This window comes from Sciurus vulgaris (assembly GCF_902686455.1).
Source record: "Sciurus vulgaris genome assembly, chromosome: 3".
NCBI classification, from domain to species: domain Eukaryota; kingdom Metazoa; phylum Chordata; class Mammalia; order Rodentia; family Sciuridae; genus Sciurus; species Sciurus vulgaris.
This window is the reverse complement of record NC_136463.1, coordinates 6,815,246-6,840,512: the sequence shown is the minus strand read 5'-3', so window position 1 is coordinate 6,840,512 and position 25,267 is coordinate 6,815,246. Positions and strand designations below refer to the sequence as shown.

The 25,267-nt window shown below is 60.7% G+C and overlaps 1 protein-coding gene across 4 annotated transcripts; it reads left to right on the top strand.

The window, feature by feature from the left end:
* Positions 1 to 1,245: 1,245 nt before the first annotated feature.
* KIF19 (kinesin family member 19) lies at positions 1,246 to 25,122 on the top strand. Of its 4 annotated transcripts, none has more exons than XM_079131949.1 (20): positions 1,246 to 1,414; positions 2,872 to 2,952; positions 12,324 to 12,434; positions 13,176 to 13,263; positions 13,551 to 13,687; positions 14,494 to 14,619; positions 14,971 to 15,165; positions 17,116 to 17,262; positions 18,066 to 18,188; positions 19,457 to 19,622; positions 20,236 to 20,410; positions 20,527 to 20,725; positions 21,373 to 21,643; positions 21,723 to 21,844; positions 22,277 to 22,410; positions 22,632 to 22,737; positions 22,846 to 23,008; positions 23,478 to 23,875; positions 24,078 to 24,237; positions 24,515 to 25,122. In XM_079131949.1, exons 1-20 carry the CDS (start codon positions 1,376 to 1,378, stop codon positions 24,601 to 24,603), a joined length of 3,030 nt encoding a protein of 1,009 aa, XP_078988075.1. In that variant the 5' UTR covers positions 1,246 to 1,375; the 3' UTR covers positions 24,604 to 25,122. The 4 variants fall into 4 exon arrangements, with proteins under 4 accessions (XP_078988075.1, XP_078988077.1, XP_078988074.1 ...); XM_079131948.1 differs by having other exon boundaries at positions 1,247 to 1,414; positions 24,473 to 25,118; XM_079131950.1 differs by having other exon boundaries at positions 1,247 to 1,414; positions 22,921 to 23,008; positions 24,473 to 25,113.
* The last annotated feature ends 145 nt before the right edge of the window (positions 25,123 to 25,267 follow it).

The window sequence follows — 25,267 nt, the reverse complement described above, 5'->3', positions numbered from 1 at the left end:
ACACATCCTTAAGTATGTGCTGGTTCTCATGGCAGCAGCAAGCCCTGCTGCAAACCAGCCAGCTCCAGCAGCAGCCTGAGCCAGAGACCAGAACAAACCTGGGACCCTGCAGGAAGGTTTGGTTTCCACCAATCTTTACTCAATTTATTATATTTGTCAATACCAAGGCTGCCGGCTGCTTCCTGCCACTGTTTATTAATAACTATCTGCAACACAAGCTCCTTGGGGAAGTCCAGGAAGACAGTCCCAGGGCACAGGCTGGCATCCTGCCAGGCGTCTGAGACAGCCCCAGGGGATGAAAGCACTACCTTTCCCAGCTCCTTCCATGGGAAGTGAATCCCACTGTGGCTCCCCCTCCAGGTCTTTGCAGGAGTCCAGGGCTCAGCTTTGGTGGGGACAGATGACACAAAAGATGGGCCATCGGCATTAGGGAGAGTTTAGAGATCATTCAGAAAACAGAGGACCAGAGGGGACTGGGAAACCTGCTCCAGGTGGCTGGGCAACTTGGAAGCAGAGCTGACACTAGAGTCCTGCTTCACCTGGGGCCTCCTGAGGCCGGGAATCTTTCCACTGCGCTCCCTGCGTATTTGTTGTTATCGTCACCAAGAACGGAGACAGCAGCGTTCCACATCGGCTTTCTTGCACTGTATGGTGATGCTTCCAGCAGGCAGGGAGCCAGAAGAGTACAATTAACAGGAGTTAAAAAGCTGCGGGTATCTTCTTGACCTACATTCTAGGTTTTGTTTGCTATGGGGTAACTGAGGCGGGCCTTCTGGAACACACCCCAGCTAATCCGCGCGCTCCCCCTGCATCACTCGGAATAACCCTTTACCCACCCTCCGAACCCCCTCTGCCACTAGACAGTGGGTGCAGACACAGGACCGCGGCCACCGCCCTGGAGGCGTCGAGGGGCAACAGGTAGGCAGACAGGCAGCAGATGACGGTGGCAGCGGGGACAGGGAGCGCGTGGCTGGCGCGCACGCACCGGGGCGCAGTGGGACTGGCCCGGCCTCGAGCCAGGGGCTTGGGCAGGCGCCGAGAGCTACCAAACGGACGCCGCGGCGCTGGGCAGACTCGCCGACGCGCCGAGGGCTGCAGGGACGCCAGGCGGGCACTCGCAAGGCGGGCAGCCGCTCAGGTCCCGGGCGGAGGCGGCCGCTCTCGCCGCAGCGCGGGAGGGGCGAGCGCAGGGGTGGGGCGACGCCGGCCCCGCCCTCCGGGCCCCGCCTCCCGGTCAGCGCTTGGCCGCCGGCGCATTGTTGGTTTCGGGTTGTCAGGCAGCAGCGGCTGCGGGGAGCCACCCGACGGACGGCGGTGGGGGTGCGGCTCGGCCATGCCCGGTGTCGCGGCCTGAGCTCCCGCACCCGCCTCAAGCATGAAGGACAGCGGGGACTCCAAGGACCAGCAACTCATGGTGAGACTCTTCAAGCCCCTCCTCCTGCCCCTCCACAACCCCGGAACCAGACCACCTCAGTCCGCCTCCTACAGACAGCCTCCCCTAAGAGGACACACAAGGGACAGAGCCTGGGACTGTCCAGAGCAACTTTGCCTAAGTCCCAGAGAACAGGTGTCCAGAAGGTATCATGGCCATCCGTCTGAGGATGGAAAGTTAGCCCAGCTTCAACCAATTCCCCCCAAGGACCGCCACCCCCAAAGCTGGAGCAACCTCAGGGACAAGAGTGCTCTCTGATCCGGAACAGATTGGACCTTCTGTCCTGAGAAGGAAAGTGGGGGGTTCCTGGTGAGCCAGTGGGGGTCCCCCAAAGGGGTTTGGAGTAAAGATAGCTGAGGACCACAATAGGAAGACAAGCCCCCACCCAACCACCCGGTGCCAGGAGAGATGCATGGGCTGGGTAATAGCTGGCCCATGGACTGCAACAGAGACACTGTCCAGGTCAGGACTCTGAATACCTGGGAGAAGTTCTGGAAGTGGGTTTGGGACAGATGAGGACGTGGGAGTGAGGGTGGGGACATGCAGGGACTGAAGGTGTATATTCTTGGTTATCAGCAGTCCTGGTATGGAATGATAGGAGGGCACTCAGTGGCCCCAAGGCCTCCACCAGTCTTGGGTAGGGGTCTTTGTCTCCAGCCCACTTCTGAGATCCGGGAATGGGCCTTCAACACCAGCAGGTGTGGTGATGCGGCCGGAGGATAAAGTTACCACCCCTGCACCCTCTGTAGGGTATCCTCACTTCTGCAAAGGGAAGCCAGGGCCCCAGCCCCAAGAAGCCACGGGCTCTGGAACATCCTCTCCAGCAGGAACAGGGCCCTCCCTTCCCCCAGTGGAGTTCAGCCAGGAGGCTGATGGGTAGGGCAGGAGCCTCTGAAAGTGAAGTGAGGCCCTTAGTTTCACCCACACAGCCAGCAGGTGTGTCCCTTTGATCAGCAGAGGAAACCCTCCCTGGGGAAAGATCCTGGCTGCATCCCAGCTGCCAGGCCCCATCCCACAGCCCACCGTGCCTGCACCTTCAGGTGTAGTGTGTCATTCACAGACACACAGCTGCTCCGGTGCCCAGGGCTCCGAGTTCGGCCCAAGGGAGCTATGGATGTTTAATTTGGGCGTGTGACTGATGCAGCCTGAGCAGACAGGCCTCTCCCCTGATTTGGGGGTGTCCCTGAGGCACGGGCTCCTGGAGAGGCTGGTAGACTCACGCACAGCCTGACATGCTGTGGACCTTTTGCCCTCTGACCTTGGCAGTGACCTTGACTCACTGAGTTTTCCTTAGGACAAAGGAGCCCAGCTAGCTAGACAGGACACTAGGAAACCATGGCTGTGCCTACAGGACCAGTTCTAAAGCCCTCTCATCCTTCTCTCCGTGGCCTGGCAGGGCCCTCTCCTTCTCACCCCGGGGCTCTGGTCTTCTCTCCCAGGTGGCACTCAGGGTCCGGCCCATCAGTGTGGCAGAGCTGGAGGAAGGAGCCACCCTCATTGCCCATAAGGTGGATGAGCAGGTATGTGGGACGCAGCCAGGAGCTGCAGGGCAGAGGCTGCGCAGATGGCCCAGTGCACCTGGCAGGGGCAGGAAGGGCCTGCGGCTCCTGGGCTCTTCCTCCTTTACCCCCTGCACTCCTGACTGTACTGCCAATGACCTCACCAAGGAAGCCAGGGGCTCTTCTTTCAGGAAGTCTTTCAGGTCTGCTCCTGGGAGACTGAGCGCTTACGTAGCCTGGGTGGGCCTTGGTCACTCATCTCTCAGGTGCCTGTGGCTTGACTCCGGTGTTAATGTGTCTGCACATATTTCTGTGACCAGAGTTGTAGCTCACCTCCAGGGGTTCCTGCTTTGTAAAGTCTTTGTCTGCTCTATTGATCCTCATGATGACGGGGGCAGGACACGAGAGACAATACTTCTCCAGTACTCACAACGTGCTGGGGACCATTCTAGGAGCTGGAGAACTACAGTGAACAGAGAAGATCCTGTCCTCCCTCCATTACCTACAGTCCAGAGCAGGGAGATGAGGCATTAATGGATTGAAAAAAGAAACAGGAATTTGAAGCTAATAAGGGCTGTAAAAATTGCGTAGTGTAGGAGAGTAAGGGGAAAGACAGGCTAGTCTTAGAGGCCAGGGAGGGCTCCCTTTAGAGATGTGCTGAGCTCAAACAGAGGGTAAGAGATAAATAGGAGCATGCACAGGGGGAAAATTTTGACCAGAGGGACTTGCATGTACAAAGGGCCTGTGGTGAGAGGGATTATAATGCAGCGGGATAACTGAGAAAAGCCTGGCTCAAGCTACAGAGAGGGGCAAGAGGTGTGAGATGAGGCTGGGGACATGGGCAGGGCTGGGCCACACACTCTGTGGACACAGCCTGGGTGTTTGTTGTAGGCAGTTGATATCTCCGGTGCTGGGAAGCTCATGGCATGGTGGTGAGGGCAGGTTTGGTGCCGAGTGTATGCATCACTGTGGTGCAGTGGTATGAGAGCTGCTGGCGGCCTCTTGCCTCTGCTCCGGGACTGTGCCGTGGCCTCCCCCGAGGGCTGGGGCTCTTGGGGACGGTGTGGTGTGCTGATGGCTAGGGAAGTCAGAACAGCACCACGCAGCGCAGAGCAAGGCACCTGGGGGCACAGCAGAGCCCCTGGACCAGCCTTCCCCAGTTCCTGCTGGGTTCCTCAGAGCCCTCTGGGAGGTGCACTGTGACAGAGAAGACACCTGAAGCGGGGAGGCCGGCTGCGGCAGGTGAGCGCACGCAAGGACCGTGTGGGGCAGGTGCTGCCCCCGCCAGCTGCGCGGCCCTCAGGTGCATCATCGGCTCGTCCGTGGAGACAACAGTCATAATGCCTTGTTTAGAGGGTCTCTCAGGGATGAAGTGCACGTGCTCATCTAGTCCAGGGGAAGTGCTCACAGGAGGTGGTCAGCCTCACCCTGAGGCCTTGAGGTCCCCAGGGGGCCATGGGATGGGCTCAGAGAGCTCAGAGCAGAAACCTTCCAGCTCAGGCCACTCCCTGTTTGTCCAGCTTGTTCCCAAGGAAATGGCGTCCTCGTGTTGAGACAATGATGTCTCTCTGGTCTGCTGCTGGCTCCCGGCCGCCCAGGGGCTGATAACTATTAGCTTATGGGAGCGCTCCTCCCAGGGCACGCCCGTTGTGTGCCCACGCTCAGCAAACACGCTCTGTTCTCTCGGGCAGGGGGAGGGGCTGCTGGGGGTCCTGCCTAATCTGGGTGAGCCGCACCTCCCCCCAGCAGGAGGCCACCGGCGGTGGTCCCCACAGGGCTGGCCCTGTGCAGAGGTGCAGAGAGCATCGTCTGAGCCTGTGGGCACAGGGCTCTTCTGGCTGATTCCCTGCAGGCTCCTCTGTCAAGACAGCTGTCCTGGGGGCCTGGCCTAGTCCCCGAAGCCACAAGTGCTAAGCTGGGAACCGCCTAAGGCAGGCTGTCCCCCTGACAAATGAGGCCCTAGTAGCATAGGAGTTAGGACATCGAAGGGCCCAAGAGCCACGTGGACAGCAGATGTCCCTTGCCTCGCCTCAACCCCACCTCTCTCCAGTGACCAAGATTCCTCTGTGGCTCTGGCCCGGCGGGGCTCAGGGTTCCATCCTTGCTCAGCTTTGCAGACGAGGCCAGTTGGCCCGTTGACTCTGCCTCCTTCCTCCCTGGGCCTGAGGCCCGGTGTCACTGGGGGAGTCTGGGAGCTTGGCAGGACAGGACAGCATGGCAGTGGCGTCTTTCCAGACAAGGTGTGCCTGGGCCCAAGCAGCCCGCACAGTGCCCTGCCTCTTCTAAAGAAGGCATGTGGGGCCGTCCACCTGCTTTCCGTTGCTCCCTGGGTCGCGGTCATCTTGACCAGCGTGGCCCAGCCCCTCTGAGCGTCCCCTGGCCTTGGGCTCTGGGCCTGGCCTCTTGCTTCCTGCTTCTGTCTGCCATGGTGACCGGTGGATTCCTTTCCCTGCTGGCGTCGTCTGGGGCCCGTGGGTGGAGAAGCCCTGAGTGGCGTAGCCTAGAGCCCCTTGGTGGTCAGCAGGGAGGGGACAGTGTTGCAGCCCAGCTGTCCTGAGCAGGGAGAGGTGCAGTGGGGTCTCCCACTGGCTTGGGCCTCCCTCACGGGGTCCCAGGGCAGCTTTCCTTAGAGGCAGACATCATTGTTCTCCGGGGACGCCTGGCCTCAGGAGGTGATAACCAATCTCAGCAGAGGTGGGTCCCCCACGGGTAAAACATCCTTGGGGACAAGAGGTCGGTGCTCCTGGATTCTGCGGAAGCTGGAGTTAGGGTTTGGATTGGTAAAGGGCCAGTTCAGGTACCTTTTGGGCCTGGGGTCCCAGCTCTCCAGGTCAACTCAAGACAATGTCATAACACCTTTGCTTCAGGGTCCTTAAAGGACCCTTTGTTAGAGGGCTCGCGCATTTGCCTGCTATGCAGCTGGGGGTAATTTATGTCCATTTATCTCAAGGACCAAAATATGGGATGTTTTCAGGCCCCAGAGTTAAAAATCCTCCTGCCTCCCACTCCCTGTGTTGGAGAGCTCAATGTGTCCCCCGGCGCCACCTCCCTGTGGACATGTTCCTGGAAGAGCGTGCTCAGAGCCTGTGCCTCAGCAGCATCTGGGGTGGGGCTAGACCCTGAAGCCAGGCACTGGAGGGAGGCCTGGAGGAGGGACGGCCCTGGAGGAGCTCCAGACTGGGGGAGGGGCCTTCTCCCTCCCACTGCCCCACCAAAGCCTCTGCCCCTCCTCGCTGCTTCCCAGCTGTTTATCTGCAGGATTTAAGTGAGTAGACAATGTGTATGATCCTATAATTAGCATTTATCTGCTTGCCGCCCAACTGCCACCCCCTTGGTTCCTGGGGTCCTGTGGATCCAGGCAGAGGTGCAGGAGGCCCAGCAGCAGGACAAAGGCCAGTTGGGCAGGACCCCTGGGAGGGGAGAGAGGAGCAGAGCCAGAGGGGCTGGCGGGGTGTGCCTGGGATTCAGAGGACCCAGCCCTGCCACATCCTGGCTGGGTGTCCATGGGCAAGCCACAGACCCTCTCTGGGCCTCTGCTGCCTCCTCAGAAGGGAGAACAAGAACCTGCTCCCCTATCCCAGGGACAAAGGTGATGATGTAAGGGGGGGTTGGCTTCACAAATATGGGGCAGTTGTGAAAGGTCAAAAAGCATTAGGTGACAGATAAGAAGAGCCAGAGGCAGTGACTCCTTTGGGGCAGCTGCCTGGAGCTCCCCTGCCTGCCTGGGGGGCAGGAGAGCTACCCACCAGCCATCTGGAGGCTACTTAGCCCCATTCCCCCAAGAGCTGAGCATGGTGGCAAAGGACCAGGGAAGGAGGGACAATCTTTTCCCTCACCCCTTCGCCATCCCAGTGTCCCCAGTCCCTCCCACACTCTTGACCTCTGAACTATTCGTTCTGGACATTTAATGTGGTTTGGTGATACAATATATGGTCCTGTGGCTGACTTCTTTCCCTTGGTGTGGTGTTTGAGGTTGGCCCACGTTACAGGTTATTTCAGAAGGTCCTTCCTTTTCAAAGCTAAGTACTACAACACGGCATGGATCGATCCATCAGCCATTTGGGTTGTTCCCACTTTTGACTGCTGTGTATAATGCTCTGAGGACACAGGGACTCTTCACGTAGTGCCTGGATGGGTATGGGAAAGGATTCTTGTGAAAAATGCAGACTGGTGGGCTCCCCTTACCCAGAGGTTCTGATTGCGTGAATCTGGAGTGCCTGGGAATCTGTGTCTCACAAGCACACTCCTGGGGGACTCTGATAGAGGCAACTGCGGACCCCGTGATGGACACATACTGGCACTCTTTAAGTTACACTCTGTGTCGTTCTGAGTCTGGGGGTCCTCAGAGTCCTGTAGCCAGCGGGGATGTGACCAGGACATCAGTCAGATGGGACTGTGTCCTACGCAGCCTGCTGGGCGGCGGTGGTTTCATGAGCTCGGCAGACTCTATCCTGGGCTTCTCTCTGCAGCCTGAAGACTGACAGGGCCCAGGGGCCCCTTCCTGGGATCCAAGTCTCCGTCACTGAGGACGCATAGGTGGGTTGAATCTAGTTAGAAATATAACCAGCGCCACATTCTCCTTCTTAAAGACAAAGCAAACAAACAAAACCCAGGAACAGCTACCCAGGGCTGAAATCCACCAGGTTTCGTTCCTGTGAGCGTAAAGGGGCCGTGAGCCCAGCTGGGGATGAAGCCAGAGCCAGGCTGCCGCTTCTGAGCAGGATGGGGCTACCTCCCTGTTGGTTCTCCCTGACCTCCAACCGGGCCAAACCTGAGGCCCAGAGAATTGATGCCATGGGTTCAAAGATCACACAGCACTGTCGCGTCTGGACCCCATTCATGGCACTCCCCACCCCCCAGGGATCTTCACTGGACCTTAAAGGCTAGAGAACAGTGGAGGTCATCTGGTTTCATCAGGGACCATTGGCCCTGAGGGGACATTTGGCAGTGTTGTAACTGGGGGGAGGGGTGTGCAGGCACGGCGTGGGTCGAGGCCAGGGATGCTGCCAGACATTCTGGGTGCAGGACATCCTCCGCCTCGAGGAATGAAGAAGCAGGACTGGGAAGCCCTGGTGTAGGCCGGGGCCCCTCCCCGCGGAGGCCAGGAGGGAGCCTGCCAAAGCTGCAAAGCTGACCAAAGCCCCAGCAGCGGGGTGCAGCGGGAAGAGCCCGCACGCTTTGTGCAAAGCACTTGTCACCTGGACATGCTGGGAAAGAGCCTGGTGCCCTGCGGGATGCAGCTCATGGGTCAGGCAGCCTTTCTGGGCCCCAGGGCCCCACTTCCCAGCAGGATCTCGGGTTTCCAGGCTCAAAGGCTCCGCGTGGGCTGGAACTCCTCTTTGTACCTACACAGAACTAAAAGCAGGCTGGGAATGGAGGCTGTGGAGTGGAGGCTGTGGAGTGGAGGACCAAGCTGAGTTAGGAGGCCTGGGACTGCCAGGGCAGCTGGGCTTGCAAGGCAGAGCCCTTCCTGAGCGCCCACCTTCCCTCTCCTGGCCTGGCTCTGGCCCTCCGGCAGCACTGGCAGCCCTGACATGGGCGTTCCCTGGGGGTTGGAGGAGAGGGTGCCCAGCAGAGCCCAGCCCCTTAGGACTTCCACATGTGAACTCGGGGCAGGAGAGAGGAACGCGGCTCAGGTCCTTCCCCTACTGGGGCACCTCCCACCCATCGTTCACTCTGAGAGTCGGGTGGGCGGCTGGGGCGAGGAGCCTCGATTCTGGAACCAGCTTTGAACCTCTCTGATTCTGTGCTCTGCAGCGTGGCTTTGGGTGAATTATTTATCCAGTCTCAGTCTGTATCTCCGGTCCAGCCATCACAAAAGTGGCCACTCAGAAGGCCGCTTAGCCCAGTGCCTGATGTGCTCAAAAGGCACCTTTATTCAGCACACACCCCTTGGGCATGTGCTGTGTGCCAGCCAGTGTGACATTTAGAGGGAGCCTTGGAAGACGCACAGGAGGCTCCTAGAGTGAGGGCCGGGGCACAGGGCACGTGGCATGCTTGCTTGGGCAGATGCACGCAGGAGTTCTTGGGTCTATGCTGCGGGATTCCTGGCAGGAGGGGCAGAAGTGAACCCCCCGGGTTCTTTCCAACTCCACATCTCTCCCAAGAAACCTCAGCAGTCAGCTGAGGACCATCGCCTGAAGCCTGCCTCACCTTTTGCCTTGCTGATGCTTTTCTCTAGAATGTTCTCCCCCAACTCTATCAGTCACCTGCTGCTCATCCTTAGCGCCAGCACCACCTCTTCCAGGAAGCCTTCCTGTCCTGACAGGATTAGGCGTCTCCTGCTAGGTGCCACACTCACCTGTTTGTTTAAATGACCACAGAGTGTCAGAAGGCAGGACACAGGCCTCACTTTGCAGCCCCCCTGGCTGGCCTGGCCCAGGGCTCTGCCCCTGAGGGCCCCAAGCTGGTCTCCTTAGCATTCCAGCCCCTCCCACCCACCCCTAGCTGGGCTCCAGTTCCCCCGGTCAAGGGCACAAGGACTCCTTGTGTGGCGGAGTGGAGGGGAGGGAGGGGCAGGGGCTGGGCGCAGACAGATGGAAGCAGACAAAGCCTCTCTAAGTGGACATGGAGGCAGCTGTGCGGGCAGCACGCCGACGCAGGAGCATTCGGCTGTCAGAGGAGCCGGAGGCCCAAGGTGCCGTGTCCTTGGCAGTGCCGGGAGGTCTTGCAAGGTCATTGGTGGGGGACAGGACCAGATCCTGGGAGAGGCTTAGAGAGCATTGAGGAGGTGACCAGTGGCTGGGAAGAGGTGGGTCCCCAGGTAACAGCACAGACCCTAACACCTTGCCCTTAGCTCTCTCTGCCCCCCCCGGCCTTGGCCAGCCGAGAGGTGGCCTTCTTTCCCTGCACTGAGCCCCTGCCTGGCCTGTCTGGAGCCCTCGCCATTAACTGGCTCACCTGGAATCGCATCTGAGTGGACAGGACTCTGACTCCTGGCCGTCACTGGGCCCCTCCCTCCTGGAGAATCGCAGAGGGAGCCTTACGCCTACCTGAGGGGCCGCGGCAGGTTAGGGTGTGACGGGCACAGGTGTGCGCCTCCCCCAGGGGTCCAGGACTGAAGGAAAGGGGCTTAGGTCCCAGGACATACACAGAGTGCAGCGGGGAGTCTGGTGGGGTCCCCAGGTCCTTGTCTTTCTGGAACCGGGCCTCCTCACTCCTCGAGCTCAACAGGTAGAACCAGAGGGACCCGCTGCAGATCTCCTAGGCCCACGAGCTCAGCTGGACTCCTGGGTAGGCCTCCTGTGACCTGTCATCAGCCTCTGCTGTCCCCTCTGAGTGACCGCTCCCTATGCCTTGTCCCTTTGCAAGCTCTTTTGGGACACACTGGCCCTGGCCCTGCTGCTGACCCAGGGAGGGAGTGCAGCCACGGGCTCTGGCTCTGCGGGGCGGCCTGCGGGGCAGCCCTGACAGCCTGTGCTCACCTCCTCGAAGAGCAGCTCATTATCCAGGGATGATGAGCACAGGCCCTGGGTGGGAGCAGAGGGTGAGAGGGTCCAGAGGATCGGCGGGTGCCCGCCTGAGGGCCAGTCTGCCAGGGCCCACCCATGGCCCTGCTGAGTCCTAGGGATGTGACTTTGTGCCTCAGTCTGTCCATCTGAGAAAAATAGCTGTGAATTCACATGAAAGGGCTCAGTCAGGATCAGCGGTGGAGAGTGCGCCCGGGGCATGAAGGCTGCCCGCCCCCTCCTGCTAGTGCTGAAGGGGCTGATGAGGCCACCAGCTGGCACGCTGCTGAGCACCCCTGGCCCCAGGGAACAGGCCCCGCTCCTTAGGCGGCGAGCGCTGTTGTGGCTTATTTCCCCTGGCTGTCTGGCAAAGCCAGGACTCCAGGGAGCCCAGGGCCCCAGAGCAGCACTTAGAGGTGCCAGTCACCTGGGACGGGGGGTGGGGGACAGGGAGAGAGCGCCTGCCTTGTGGGGCCACAAAGGACTGGTGACTTCTGTGCTAAGGGAGGGGGGCCACTCAACCTCTTTTATTTTTTGTCTTTTAAAAGTTTTGTTTTGTTTTGTTTTTGCTGTTCTTCTATTTCATTTTGTTTTTTGTTTCATTTTGTTACCACTCTAGATTTGATGGCCATCATGGGTGGGGGAAATAGGTGACCTCCCCATCCCCTGCCTCCACCCCTCTCTCCTCTTGACAGTCCCTTGAAGGGACCACTGAGCGCTTAGCATGTGCTCACGCTTGTCTCATGGGATCTTCACAGCCCTGCAGGGAGATGGTGCTGCTGTCCCATCTGCAGAGGAGGAGACCGATGCTCAGGCTGGTCCCAGTGCTTGAGCAAAGTTCTGCTTATAAGAGGCAGAACTTGGATTCAGAGGCTGTCCCTGTGGTCCTCTCCTGCCTGGCTTCCCTTGTCCTGCATCCCCCAAACTCAAACCCTTCCACGAGTCTTTGAATGTCTTCTGTTGTTCCTTGAGCCAGGCTCTGACTCTCCCGCCCCTACCCTAGGCCAGGACTCCAGCAAGGATCCAGGCCCTTCCTCTGTGTCTTCACACAGAGCCCAGAGCAAGGCCCAGCACACTGAGGACATGTGCAGGGTGGAGTGGGATTAGAGATTGTTCTGGAAAAGGTCACCCTGAGAGCGGGGGCAGAACCCAGCCAGGCCCCTTCTGTACTGTAATTAACACACGCGCGTGCGCGCACCCACAGAGCCCTGCAGGGAGCCCCCACACCAGCTCCAGTCAGGGCCCCACAGCCAGACCCCCAGCCCAGGCTTGAAGCTGTCAATCACCCCAACCTCCTCTCAGACACGGTGAGCTGTGAGCGGCTCCCAAGCCCAGCTGCTTTCTTCATGCCTGTCACAGGCTGCCAGCAGCTCTCTGCCCTGCCCTGCCCTGGGCTGCCAGCCGGACATGGAGGGTCCAGGCAGCACAAGCAGGGTCCCAGCTGCCGCACAGCCATAAGGCAGGTTGCTGAGTCTGGGCTTCAGCCTCAGACCTGGGTTTTGAGCCCTGGCCCCCACCAGCTAGTGTGTGGCCCAGGGCAAGTGCCTCTTTGGCCCCTGAGCCGCTCATCTGTCCAGTGGGACTGACGACTGTTTTCCTGTCTGATGCTGCAGTGGCAGTGGTGGGACGCAAGGCTGGGTGGGTAGGTGGCCGAAGGTCACAGCTGCCAGCCCTGTCGTCCTCCTGCTGCAGCAGAGGCAGCGTGGTGGGCAGCGTGGCCGATGGATCTGAGCTCTGCAGAGTTTGGGGCACCCCCACAGTGGCTCTGCTCCCCTGAGACAGTGCGGGTCTCACGGGAGCAGCTGTTTGTCACCAGGGAGGCTTCTCCTCCGGGCCTCCGAGCCAAGTGTCTGCCCCTGATGCCCAGAGAGTGGACAGGGGCAGGAATGGGCCCTGGGCTCCAGGGACCTTGGGTGACACTGGTCTGCCCTTGGCAACCTGCAGATGGTGGTTCTCATGGACCCAATGGAGGACCCCGACGACATCCTGCGAGCACATCGCTCCCGGGAGAAGTCCTACCTGTTCGACGTGGCCTTTGACTTCACCGCCACCCAGGTGAGGGAGGCCTGGGCCTGGAGACACTCGGGAGCCCTTCTCAACCCCTTGTTCCACCCGGGGCCTGCCATTGACCCTCACCTTCCCTCCACCATTAGCTCGAGGGTCCAGTCTTCAGTTTTCCCCATTCAGAAAGTCTGCATGTGCCTGCATGGCGGGCACACCTGTATACACCTGCATGGCGGGCACACCTGTATACACCTGCATGGCGGGCACACCTGTATATACCTGCATGGCGGGCACACCTGTATACACCTGCATGGTGGACATACCTGCATTCCTACATGGAGTGCACACCTGTATACACCTACCTGGACACATTTGGATTAGTACCTGCCTGCCATCCTGCACAACACAGCCACATGGAACACTCCATGGGGACCCATATCAGAGCCAAGGAAGGACCCTGAAGCCCATCTGGTGTGGGGGACAGGCGGAGGGTAGTCTCGAGAAGCGGACACCCTCCTAGGGACCCCCTCCTCGCCCTTGGGAACCCCAGGAGCAGATGGAAGGTGTCCTGGGGGTGAGGGGCAGAAGCCAGCTGTGGGGAAGGCGGCTCAGGTGTCCTGAGTACTCTAACCAGCTGGCGTCCCCAGGGCTGTAAGATGGGAAGCCTCCACCCCCTGTCACCCTCCTCGCAGCCCGGGGCTCCTGGGAAGGAAACCGCGCCTATCCAGGGCCAGGACAGCTGGGCCTCGTGCTGCGCCCGTCTTGGGCCCTGACGGCTCCCTTTCCCTGCAGGAGATGGTGTATCAGGCCACCACCAAGAGCCTCATTGACGGGGTCATCTCAGGCTACAACGCCACCGTCTTTGCCTACGGCCCTACGGGTGAGGAAGCCCTGCAGCGGGTCAGGACTGGGGTGCCCCGAGGTGTCCCCAAGAGCCAGGCCCTGAGCCCCGCACCAGAGAGCTGGTCTGGCCCCCGCCGCAGCTGCGGTCAAAGATGGGTGGGCCCTAACGCACCCGGGCCCCAGCCGAGGCTGCTCCTCCCCGTCCTCGCCGCCTCCCTGACCATGGGCAGTGGCCTGGAGGACAGACCCGGGGTTTCCGGGAGCACCTGCCCAGCAAGGCTTCCCTCCTTCCTGCACCTGTCACCCACCACCCTGCTCCACCAGGCTGTGGGAAAACCTACACCATGCTGGGCACGGACCATGAGCCGGGCATCTATGTTCGGACCCTCAATGACCTCTTCCGTGCCATTGAGGAGACCAGCAATGACATGGAATATGAGGTGTCCATGTCCTACCTGGAGGTAAGCCCCACAGGCTGGAATGAGAGGTGCACGGGATGGGGCTGGCCCTCCTGCCTGGAGCCAGTCACCCAGCAGCTTCCTGGCAAGTTCAACGTGGCTGCTCTCCCACATCCCTGCCTTATGAAAAGTGAGCTCAGAGAGGTTAGGCCACTAGATCCACAGCACACAGTAAGTGAGGGAGCAAGCATTCAAGCTCCAGACCCCGTGGCTTTAAAGCCAAGCCTTGCCCATTGGACCATGCTCCAAAGTAGCCTTGCAGTTAGCACAGAGCCTCCGAGGCCACTCGCCTCCTCACAGTCCAGGGCCCTCCCCCAACAGAACCTATCGGGACCAGGGGGCACACAGAGGAGGGGAGATCACAGCAGGCTGGACTCCATCTGGCTCCCGAGGAGCAGATGCTCTCCGGGGCAACAGCCCAGGAAGAGCAGCGAGGCGGAGCTGCCTGCAGCTGTCCAGCCAGCAGCCAGCAAGGCCCACTTTGTGGGGTCCCCAGAGAAGCAGCCTAAAGTCACCTCGAGACAAGCAGGGCTCCCCCACCTGCCCAAGGTGTCCTGCCACCAGGAGGCGCTCCGCCCGGGCCCTGCCTGTCGGAAGGGAGTCCTCTGGAGCCTCTGTGACCTTGGCTCTGGAGCCCGGGTGCCTCCCCAGCCCCACCCTGCCGTGGAACGGAAGGTGTCACTCCCCAGCCAGGGCTTCCCTCAGAGGAGCTGCGGCCCAGAAAGCGTGACCTCCTGTCCCCCTCTTGTGTGGGAGGGAGGGGACCTGGCCCTTGAGTCGGCCTCCTGCTCCCTCACGGGTCCCCTCAGATCTACAATGAGATGATCCGGGACCTGCTGAACCCCGCCCTGGGGTACCTGGAGCTGAGGGAGGACTCCAAAGGGGTGATCCAGGTGGCGGGCATCACCGAGGTCTCCACCCTCAACGCCGAGGAGGCGAGTCTCGCGCTGCCAGCCGAGGGCCCTGGAGAGGACACCCGGGGTGGGGGGGTGGGGAGTGGTGCCCAGCTGGGGGTGGGAGCCGAGAATCCAGAGGGGCAGCAAGAGGGAAGCTCGTACCTGCCATCGTGCGCCACGGCACTGGCCTGGGTGGGTGACCAGGCTGCAGAGCCTCCCGGCTTACACCCTCCAGAGAGCTGAGGCCAAGCTGCTCAGCCCGCCCCACCTGCGCCTTCCCAACCTCTCAGGTGCCAGACCCACCTGCCCCCAGCCCCCAGCCCCTGGGCTGCTCCTCTCTGCCGGACTCCTCCATGGGTCCCCAAGAGCCGCCTGCCTCCCCACTCCCAGATCATGCAGCTGCTGACGAAGGGGAACCGGCAGAGGACCCAGGAGCCCACAGCCGCCAACCAGACGTCCTCCCGCTCCCACGCCGTGCTCCAGGTGGCCGTGCGCCAGCGCAGCCGGGTCAAGAACATCCTGCAGGAGGTGCGGCAGGGCCGCCTGTTCATGATCGACCTGGCCGGCTCGGAGCGCGCCTCCCAGGTGAGGCCAGTTCTGGGAGTGGAGGCTGCGGAGGAAGGTGGGCAGGGAAGCGGGCGCTGGAGGAGAGGCTGTCAGCGTGGGCGGCTCCCAGAGGATATCCCAGGGAGGCAGGGACAAGCGGGGCCCAGGGTAAGGCACCGAGGAGCGTCCAGAGGGCAGATGGTCCAGGGCATCCGGCAGAGCGCCAGGGCCAGGGCCAGCAGGTAGGAGGACGGGGAGGAAGAGTGGCCCAGATGAGGAGTCTGTGGGTGGGAGACAAGACCCTCCCGAGGGCCTGGGTGAGCCTAATCCAGGGCCTTCCAGTCAGCCACATCCAGGAGAGGAGAAGGTCCCTGTCACTCACCTGGTGCAGCATCTGTCCCCCACCGTTAAGCCTTGCTTCCCTGGCCCTGTGGCCTTGGGTGCTGGCACCACCCAGCAGACGTAGGCCTAGACCCCTTCTGTGTACAAGTATGGGGTTCACGGTCACCTAAGCAAGGAGGCCAGTGATGTCACCGCCAACACCTGAACAGATGCAGGGGACAGTGGCGGGGTGGGGGCGTGAACGGGTTTCCTGTTTGAACATGTGGGCTGGGTCGGAGCAAGGGGACTTCAGCAAAGGCCTCCCTCCCCTCTGGGTAAATCCCAGAGGCCTTCCTGAAGGGGGTGGGCAGGGCCTGGGGAAGGCCTGTCCTCCCTCAGCACCACCCAGAGTCCTGGCCCTCCTGTGGGGTGTCGTGGGTGGAGCCCCTCGGCTGGAAGTGGGCCTGCAGGCCTAGGGGAGAGGAGGCGCCCTCCACTACTCAAGCCACACACCCACACACGCTCACACACGCACTCACACACACTCACACACGCACTCACACACACATGCCCTCAACCCCACATGCACATGCTCACACTCATGCACTCACACACTCATACCCCACACATGCTCACACACACACTCACTCACATGCCTTCACACGCTCACACTCATGCACTCACACACACTCACACCCCACACATGCTCACACACACACACATGCCTTCACACGCTCACACTCATGCACTCACACCCACACGTGCTCACACACCCACACACACACCGTCTCACACACACACCACACACACACTCACACACATACCCTCCACCCCACATGCACACACTCACACTCGTACTCACACCCACACACACTCACACCCTACACACGCTCACACACACATGCCTTCAACCCCACATGCACATGCTCACACTCATGCAGTCACACCCACACATGCTCACACAGTCTCACACACACACACTGCACACGCTCACGCACTCACACACACATGCCCTCAACCCCCACATGCACACGCTCACACTTATGCACTCACACACACTCACACCCCACACACATTCACACACACTCACACATGCACTCACACCCCCACACACTCACACACTTCACACACACATTCACACACCTCCCACACACTCACACATGCTCACACACTCATACACACACACACCCCCCACACACGCTCACACTGGCTCACACCCACATCTCACAGGCATTCGCACTCGTGCACACTCACTTCCCTCACACACACAGTGTGCTCCTCCTTGCTCCCTGACACCTGCAGCGCCCCTGGAGCCCATGATGGAGCTGGGTGACCCCAGGAGCCACCCTTGGTCCGTCCCTCCTGTCATTCACAAAACTTGGGTCAAGCCCGGAGTGCCCATGCCTGGCCTGTGACGCAGACGCAGCCACACTCAGCCCCCGGTCCTCGGTCCACACCTCTCACTCAGAGGCTCCCGTTCTCCCCCTCGGGAGTGCCCTAGGGACCCCAGGAGGAGGGCGGCCCAGGCCCTCCGGTGTCCCGCACAGCCACATTTCAGGGCCCAGAGCAGATGGCGGGGTCCGCAGCCCGTCTCCAGGGCTTGGTAGGTGGCTTCAGTGGAACCCCACCCCTGCCCAAGGCCCCAGCTGTGCCTTTGCTTGCCCCCAGACCCGGAACCGCGGGCAGCGCATGAAGGAGGGGGCCCACATCAACCGCTCCCTGCTGGCCCTGGGCAACTGCATCAGCGCGCTGAGCGACAGGGGCAGCAACAAGTACATCAACTACCGCGACAGCAAGCTCACCCGGCTCCTGAAGGTACCCGCTGCCCGCCCAGGCACTGGCCCCAGGCCCGCGGCTGCCGCATGTACAGAACAAACATGCAGATCCCGGCAGTGGCATGAGCCGAGTCCGGCCCCTGGGAGGCCGAGGCACGAGGGTCACCTGAGCTTAGGAGTCTGAGCCCAGCCTGGGCAGCAGAGTGAGACCTGACGCAAACACAGGCCACAGAACAGAACACAGCCAGCTAAATGTGAATTTCAGATGAAGAATTTAGTTTTAGTGTAAGTATATCCCACGCAATCTTTGAAACATACTTACACTTAAAAAACGTTTTCATTCATCGTTTGCATTTCATCCGAAGTTCACATGTACCTGGTGTCCTGCATTTTATCTAGCTAGCTGGAGGGAACTGCACTTGCAGATGAGGAAACCGAGGCAGAAAAGTTAAGGAATTCTCCCAGGGCTCACACTACCAGGTCCCTCTGTTCCCACAGCACGGCCACCGCTCATACACTGGCCTCAGCCGCTGTGGTGACTGCATCCACAGGCAGGGAGGTGGGGACAGAGGCCAAGCACCGCCATCTACAGAATCAGGAAGCGCAGGATTAGACCGTGAAGTAGCCTCAGTCTCACAGCTGGTAATGGCGGGCCAGGCCTTTCTTCCTCCCACGCTGTTGACACCACGTGATTCCCAGCAGCCGGCCCCTTGGGGCCAGTGTGAGAGAGAGAAGGGGGCCAGGGGGAGAGAACACACCTGGAGAGGCCCTGGGGGCAGCCTGGCAGGAGGCCCTCTAGGGGGCGGTCACCGGTGGACCTCCCTCAGTATCCCCCTCCTCCAGGATTCGCTGGGCGGGAACAGCCGCACGGTGATGATCGCCCACATCAGTCCTGCGAGCACGGCCTTCGAGGAGTCCCGGAACACCCTGACCTACGCCGGCCGGGCCAAGAACATTAGGACCAGGGTGAGGAGCAGGGCGCGGTGGGCACACCTGGAATGCCAGCCACTCGGGAGGCAGAGGCAGACGGATCGCAAGACCAAGGCCAGCCTCAGCAACTTAGCGAGACCCTGTCTCAAAATAAAAAAACAAGTGCTGGGGACGTGGCTCAGTGGTAGAGGGCCCAGCAGGGCAGCAAAAACGCCCATGTACAGCTTTCCTGGACTGGCCCCTGCCACCCACCCCAGCCACCACGCCACTGGCCTCACCCCAGTCAAATGGTACCTACAAGTCCTTTCCCTGCACCTGACGGCCCGGAAGCCCTCGTTCCCGTGGGCCCTCCTCAGGCCACTCCCCATCGGGGCCTCAGCCCAGCCCTCCATCTTCCCTTCCTCCACCTTTCCCATGCACCTCGTCACAGTGGACGCAGCGAGAGGTGGCCCTAACAGCCCCAGCTCTGAGCTCTTTGGCATGTGATCTCATTCAGGTGTTACTGCTTCCTCGTTAAATGTCGAGGACAGCAGAGCTTAGGGACGTTAGGGGACTTACAGCTGGTCAGCGAGACTGACCAGGAGACTGGAGCTGGGGGCACCTGTTGGGAAGAGTCTGCCCCAGCTATAGGTGGTGGGGGCAGGGAGCCTTCTTCCAGCACTGAGACCAGCCCGCCACCACCGTGGGTGCTTGAGGCTGCATCCCAAGCTCCAGACCTTGGAGGGGCGGAGGGGAGGCACCTTGAAATGGTTCGCTGACATGTCAGCATGTGGGTGGCAGGTGCATGATGCCAACAGCAGGTGCTGGGCCGGACAGGGAGGGGGAGGGGCCAGCTTCGTGGAGACTCCATGATGCTCTGAAGACTGGAGAGAACATCCCAGAAGCTTGGAAGCAGGAAGGGCAGAGATTCCAAAGGTGGGAAGGAGATGGTATCTGTGGGGTGCATGGGAGACCAGGATAGCTCCTTGACTACAGCAGTGAGTACAAAAGAAATCAAAGCCAGCGGCGGGCCTTGAACACCAGGCGCCCGAATCAGGGTATTCCCCTCACACAGTAGGGAGCCACGGAAGGTTGATGAGCAGAAGCAGCATTTTCAAATTACAGATCTAGGAGAGGCATGTAAATGTGATAGGAGGCCGTGGCATTGGAGGTAAAGAGGCCGTTACCACCATCCAGAAAGACTGGGAAGAAGCAGAGGGGAGGAAAAGAGAAAGGAAACCCCCCGTCCCCGCAGGCCCTGGGGAGTGCACAGAGGCAGGCTGGGTGAGTGTGGCCCCTCTGCCCCCATCCCATGCTCCCCACAGGTGAAGCAGAACCTGCTCAGCGTCTCCTACCACATTGCCCAGTACACCAGCATCATCGCAGACCTGCGGGGAGAGATCCAGCGGCTCAAGTGCAAGATTGACCAGCAGGCTGGGCAGGGCCAGGCCCGGGGCCAGCTGGGGCGAGGTGACATTCGCCACATCCAAGGTGTGCCCCTGGGCCTGTTAGTGGGCCCTCCACCAGGCTGTCTCCCTGCGCTGGGGACACGCGGGGCTGGGTTCATCCAGACCCTGGCTTTTTCTGGCTGGGCAGCCTTGGGCTAGTCACTCCACCTCTCTGAGCCGTCTAGCCTTCCCCTGTAAATTAGGATCACGATCCCTGCTTTGGAGAGTCAGAGATTAGGCGGGATCACACAAGCGAGAGACACTGAGCACTTAGCTGTGCAGGACTTCACACTGGAGGTGCACCGTGGTGCCTTGGGGACATGCCTGCCACCACTGGAAGGGGCACATCCCCTCCTAGACTTGGGTGTTTGCTGTGGCGGTTTTCCAACAGATGGCTGTGAAGTGAGGGTCACCTTTCTGTAGCTGACACACAGGTGCCAGGGGCTCGCAGAGCCCGGCTCCCATGGAGGAGCTGGGGTCACCTTGGGCCACAGCCTCGAGGCTCCCGTGGGAGGGGAGGGCTCTCTAGGCAGTCTTCCTGCAGGAAGTGGGAGCAGAGCTGTGGGAACAAAGTGCGGAGAGGGCCCCGGGGGGGCACAGACCTTCCCGGCCTGAACCTGTCCCCTCTGCTGGCCTCCCCCGCACGCACCGAGCAGCCGAGGTCCAGCTGCACGGCGGGCACGGCGAGCAGGAGGAGATAGGGCCACTGCGGGAGCAGCTCATCAGCGCTTTTCAGGAGCAGATGGACGTGCGCCGGCGGCTGCTGGAGCTGGAGAACCAGGCCATGGAGGTCCAGATCGAGACCTCCCGCCACCTGCTCACCATCGCCGGGTGAGCACCTTTCAGGACCCCCTGGGCCTGGGGTGGAGGAGCCAGGATCTGTAGCCACGCACTGTGTCCTGTCCCAGGCCTGACCCCTGTGTTTTCCCCGGGTGGGGCTGTGGCAGCTGGGAGCATGAGAAGTCCCGCCGCACCCTCAAGTGGCGGGAGGAGCAGAGGAAGGAGTCCTTCACGAAGGACGACAGCGAGAAGGACTCAGACACAGGCGATGACCAGCCAGACATCGTGGAACCACCGGAGGTGGCCTCAGCCCGGGAGAGCATCGCCGCCCTGGTGGGCAAGCAGAAGCAGCTGCGCCAGGAGAAGGTGTCTGGGCTGCGGGGAGGGGCGGGCTTAAGAGTCAGGTGAAGGGTAGGGCTGGGCTCAGGGGTAGAGCACTTGCCTAGCACGTGTGAGGCCCTGGGTTCGATTCTCAGCACCACATATATGAATAAGTGAATAAAATAAAGATCTATCAACATCTAAAAAAATTAAAATAAAATAAAGAGGCAGGTGAAGAGGGAGGCCTAGGAGCTCAGGCCACAAGTCCTGGGTGACCTTGCTAGGTTCTTTACCCTCTCTGTGCTTCACACTCCTCATGGGTGGAGTGGGAGCTAGTCATGATGCAGCCCTCCCTGGGTCGTTGTGAGGTTAAAATCAGTGCCTGGCACACATCAGAGTCAAGACTTCGGGGTTTTCCCCATAACAGGAACCTTCTGTTCTGGGGTTACCCAATGGGGAGAGGGACTGCCGGGTATAATGAGACCTGAGCAACCAGTTATCCACCTGGCTCCAGCGGTGGGTGGGTGGTGGTCAGGGCGCAAGAGAGTGCGCACAGAGGCCACGTTGGAGCAGCCCCTTCCAAGGGATGGCCTTGGCATGGCGCCCTACCCCATGCCTGGAGTCGGAGGCTGCACAGGCGAAGACAGGACGGGCCGGCGGTGCTGCCGGCACTGATCACTTGCCGCCTGCAGCTGGCGCTGGAGCAGCGCTGCCGGGACCTGCGCGCGCGGAGCCGGCGCCTGGAGGAGACGCTGCCGCGGCGCATCGGGTCGGAGGAGCAGCGCGAGGTGCTCAGCCTGCTGTGCCGTGTGCACGAGCTCGAGGTGGAGAACACAGAGATGCAGTCTCACGCGCTGCTCCGCGACGGCGCGCTGCGCCACCGCCGCGAGGCCGTGCGCCGCCTGGAGCAGCACCGCAGCCTCTGCGACGAGATCATCCAGGGTCAGCGGCAGATCATCGACGGTAGGGCGCGCACCCCGCCGGTCTGAACCGCTCGCTGAAGCCCGCCGGCTCGCGCTGAGTCCTGCCTTTCCCGCGGCAGACTACAACCTGGCGGTCCCCCAGCACCTGGAGGAGCTCTACGAAGTGTACCTGCGGGAGCTGGAGGAGGGCACCCTGGAGAGGGCCACCATCATGGACCGCGTCGCCTCCAGGGCCTTGCAGGTGGGCGCCTGGGCAGGACTGGGCACTTGCGCATGCGCTAAGGGAGGGGCTGCCGCCCAAGGCAATGCCTGTAGTGGATGGGACCAGGTTAGCTGGCGCTCCAGAAGGTGATTTCCTTTCTTACCCCACCCAAGCCTTGCCAAGCCTGAGTAATCCTCATATGTGGGCATTCCACTGTGGCACTCGTGCCCACCCAGGGTCTGAGGGTCATGCGAGACATCATAAATGGCCCCAGAGGCCCTCCCAGGAGACCAGGCCCTCAGGCAGTGTCACTAAGGATGCCTAGCAGACCACAGCTTAGCCCTGAGGATCCAGAGCCCTAGGCCTCCCAGCCATGTTAGAATCCCTGTCCCTCTGTGTACTTCTGTCACCCCATGCGGTTGCCTGTCCCAGGACCACCTCTTCTGACTGCCCTGCTCTCTCCTTCCCCAGGATAGCTCCTTGCCCAAAATCACCCCAGCAGGAGCCACAGCAACCCCAGACTCTGACCTGGAGAGCGGGAAGACGCTGAGCTCGGAAACTCAGCACCTGCAGAACAGCACCCTCCCGCCCCTGGGCACTGACAGGTGAGGCAGCTTCCTGCCGGGTCCTAGCTGGGATGCCGAACCCGGTCCATGCTAAGTGGGGAAGACAAACTAGAATGGAAGGGAGGAGGTGGCACCGTCTGGAGCTGGGACTCCTGGGCTCTCTGTCGCTTGACACCAGCAGCTTCTCCCCTGGGGCGGGGTGGGATCTCAGTGCAACCAGCCTGGTCAACAGCCACCCCATCCTCTTCTGTCAACCTCAGTGATGCCCACCACATGTTCAAGGCCAGTTCACGGGCCTGGCAGGCGAAGAGCTCCTCTGTGCCCACCCCGCCTCCCATCCAGGTTGGCAGCCTGGTGACCCAGGAGGTGAGCTCTGGGCACCTGTTGGCTCTGGGAGTTCTGCTGTTGGGGCAGGGGTTTCCGGGTGGATACCCAGCAGAGTAAAGTCTTTGCAAAACGGCCACCACCTCTCAGCCCCTGCAGCCCCTGCTGAGTGGGACATGGGGTCTCTGCTATGTTCAAGGCCTTTCCCAACCGCTTCACCCCCAGGCCCTGCCTCCTGACAGCCTGGGTAGCCAGATCACCTCTTCCCCAGACAGCAGCGAGAACCTGTCAGAGATCCTCTTATCCCACAAAGGTGCGTTGCCCCCTGCCTGGCACCCTCTAAATTGGGGTTGGTAAGTTGGGGATGTGTCTCAGTGGTAAAGCACCCCTGGGTTCAATCACCAATAGCGAAAAACAACAACAACAAAAAAAACCACAACCAGTTCACCCAGCCCAAAGCCCTTTCCTGTGCTCTGCCCTGCTGAATGAGCCCATGCATTGAATGCAGCCACTCTGTAAAGGCACCAGTGCCCTGAAAGATTACCACCTGCTCAGGAACACACAGATGAACCCACTGAACCCTTGCTCCCTGCGTAAGGTGGGCTAACCTCCTCTGTTAATGTTCTAAATAAACCTACGGGGTTAGTTCTACCATCCCATTACAGATGAGTTTGTCTTAACTGGCAAGCCAGGTGTCCTGTTTCCTGCTTATTTCTGCCAAGGCCAAGGAGGGGTGTAAGGTGGCCCTGACCCCAGGTCCTGTGCTTTGGTATCTGCTGCAGAGAGGAAGGAAATCCTGACCAGTACCAAGTGCATCTCAGTGAAGGCTGCACGTCGGCGCTCGAGGGCCCTGGGCACAGAGGGGCGCCACCTGCTGGCGCCCGCCATGGAGCGCAGCAGCCTGTCCCTGCACTCTCTGAGTGAGGCTGATGATGCCCGGCCACAGGGCCCGCTGGCCTGCAAGCGGCCGCCCAGCCCCACGCTGCAGCACGCTGCCAGCGAGGACAACCTGTCCAGTAGTACAGGAGAGACCCCATCCCAGGCAGGTGGGCATCGAGGTGATGGCCCTGGGCTCTGGCTGCGTGGCCAGAAGAAAAGCCCAGGCAAGAAAAGGGAGGAGTCACTGGAGGTGAAGAGGAGGAAGCGGAGATCTCGGTCCTTCGAGGTCACAGGGCAAGGGGTGAGGTGTCTGGCTACCTTCCTGTGGGTGGTGGCCCAGGGCTAGCCCCCCCACAAGCCCCAGGGCACCTCCAGCCCTGCACTACACACACGGGCACCACCCTCAACGCCTCTGTCCCAGGCTGGCTCAGGAGCCTGACACAACCCTGTGTCAGGTCCTGGGGCAGCGCCTGGCCTCACTTCACTGTTCCCAACCAACACAGCTCTCCCGCCCCAAGACACACCTCCTGGGGGCCCACCCCTCAGAGAGCACCTTGGACCACAAGACGCCAGCGAGTAGGCACCCGACCCCTGGTGTCAGGCACCTGGGAAAAGTCACACTGCCTTTGGCCAAGGTCAAACTCCCCCCAGGCCATAACACAGGTCAGCACCCTCAAGGAAGATGAATGGGGAAGGAGAGGCTTTGGCCAGCCCAGGGAGGGACGTGTCCAGCTCCCTGCCCCTTGGACTGCCCCTGGATGAAAGCATGCTTCTTGAAAAATATTCATGGGACTGGCAACTTGGGCTGTGCCCGAGGGAGTTCAAGGCCATTGGGCGATGGTGGAGCAGATGGCAGGGCATTCCTCAACTCCTGACCCTGGCCCTTCCCCTGTTGCAGGGCCTGGAGACCCCTCACCCCTTGCTGTTCCCTCCAACCCAGCTGGCGTTTCCCGACGGGCTCCTCGTGGACCCCACCTGCCCCACAGTTCAAACACTCATGGCCAGGATGGACGCTTCCGGCATAACTGAGGGCCTGCCTGGAACCAGCTATTCTGCCCCCAAGACTGAATGGGGTGTAGCAGGGAATGGGAAATGGAGTCTGGGCATTGGGGGTCACGTGGGAGCAGGAGCTCGGAAGGTTGGGGCTCCCGAGACCCAAGGGTTGTGGGGTGTCGGCCTAACCCTTCCATGCTTTCTGTGCCACAAGGAAGGGAGGTAGGCCCAGGAGGCCCAGCCACAATGGCTGGGCTCCCTGGACCCCAGTTGTTGCCAAAACCCTGCACACACCTTGGTTAGTCTTGACCTTGGCAACGGGGAGAGGAACTGTTAGTGAGATTGGACTCCCGGGCCCACACCTGGGGCCAGGGCATCTGGATAGTTGGTGAGGGGCCGATAGGCACTTCACGTGTGATGGTTGGGGGTTGGGGAGGGAATCTGGTTTTGTTACTTGGCTGTGGCTTTTTTTCTCCTTCCTTTTTAACAATAAAATCCCATTGGGTTTGATGGTTGTGTTGCAAACTAGACCTCGTCTAAATGTAGGGTGGCTGTTATGCAGATTCACCCAGCTCTGCGCCCCTCTCCAACACCCAGTCTTCCCTAGCTGGCAAAGCACCAGCCTACAGACACCGCAGGGAAGGGGGTTTCTCCAGATCCCAAGGACCCTCCCCAGGAAGGGGGCAGCTAGAGCAGGAAC